Genomic DNA, 373 nt, shown 5'->3' with positions numbered 1-373 from the left:
CCGCCCCCGAGGAGGCCCGGAAGCCGCCAGCCCCGGACGGGAGCTCCACCGGGAGCTGCGTTAATTAACGCTTTCTAAAAAAATCTCTATCTGCCAGAGATCCCTGACTGTGCACAGCCCTGGGCCTGCTGCCCACACAGGGGGCACAGGGACACCGCGGGGATCCAGCAGCCGGATCCAGCGAAGCTCCCGGCAGGGGTGCAGCCATGGAAGCCCCCCGAGAAGGCAGCGGGATGTGCCTCACCTGCCCAGCTCCTCCCCCATCTCATAGAAGTCCTCCACGCTCTCCTGGCGGAAGGTGGACATGGCTGCGGAGCCCTCCGGAGCGGGAGCCGCCCCGCCGCTGCCAGCGCCGGATGTCAGGGGCGGGGGG

General features: G+C 68.6%; 1 protein-coding gene across 1 annotated transcript in view; it reads right to left on the bottom strand.

Moving 5' to 3' along the window:
• Nucleotides 1-365, bottom strand: part of DAPK3 (death associated protein kinase 3) — a 3941-nt gene extending 3576 nt beyond the window's left edge. Inside the window, exon 1 of the mRNA XM_005430356.2 lies at nucleotides 245-365. Within this exon, the coding sequence (XP_005430413.1) occupies nucleotides 245-306 (62 nt within the window). The 5' untranslated portion in view covers nucleotides 307-365. The remainder of the gene's footprint in view (nucleotides 1-244) is intronic.
• Between the last annotated feature and the right edge of the window lie 8 nt (nucleotides 366-373).

This window comes from Geospiza fortis, unplaced genomic scaffold, assembly GCF_000277835.1.
Source record: "Geospiza fortis unplaced genomic scaffold, GeoFor_1.0 scaffold569, whole genome shotgun sequence".
Classification (NCBI taxonomy): Eukaryota; Metazoa; Chordata; class Aves; order Passeriformes; family Thraupidae; genus Geospiza; species Geospiza fortis.
Note: the sequence above shows the minus strand (reverse complement) of the source record. Positions and strands in the feature narration are given on the sequence as shown.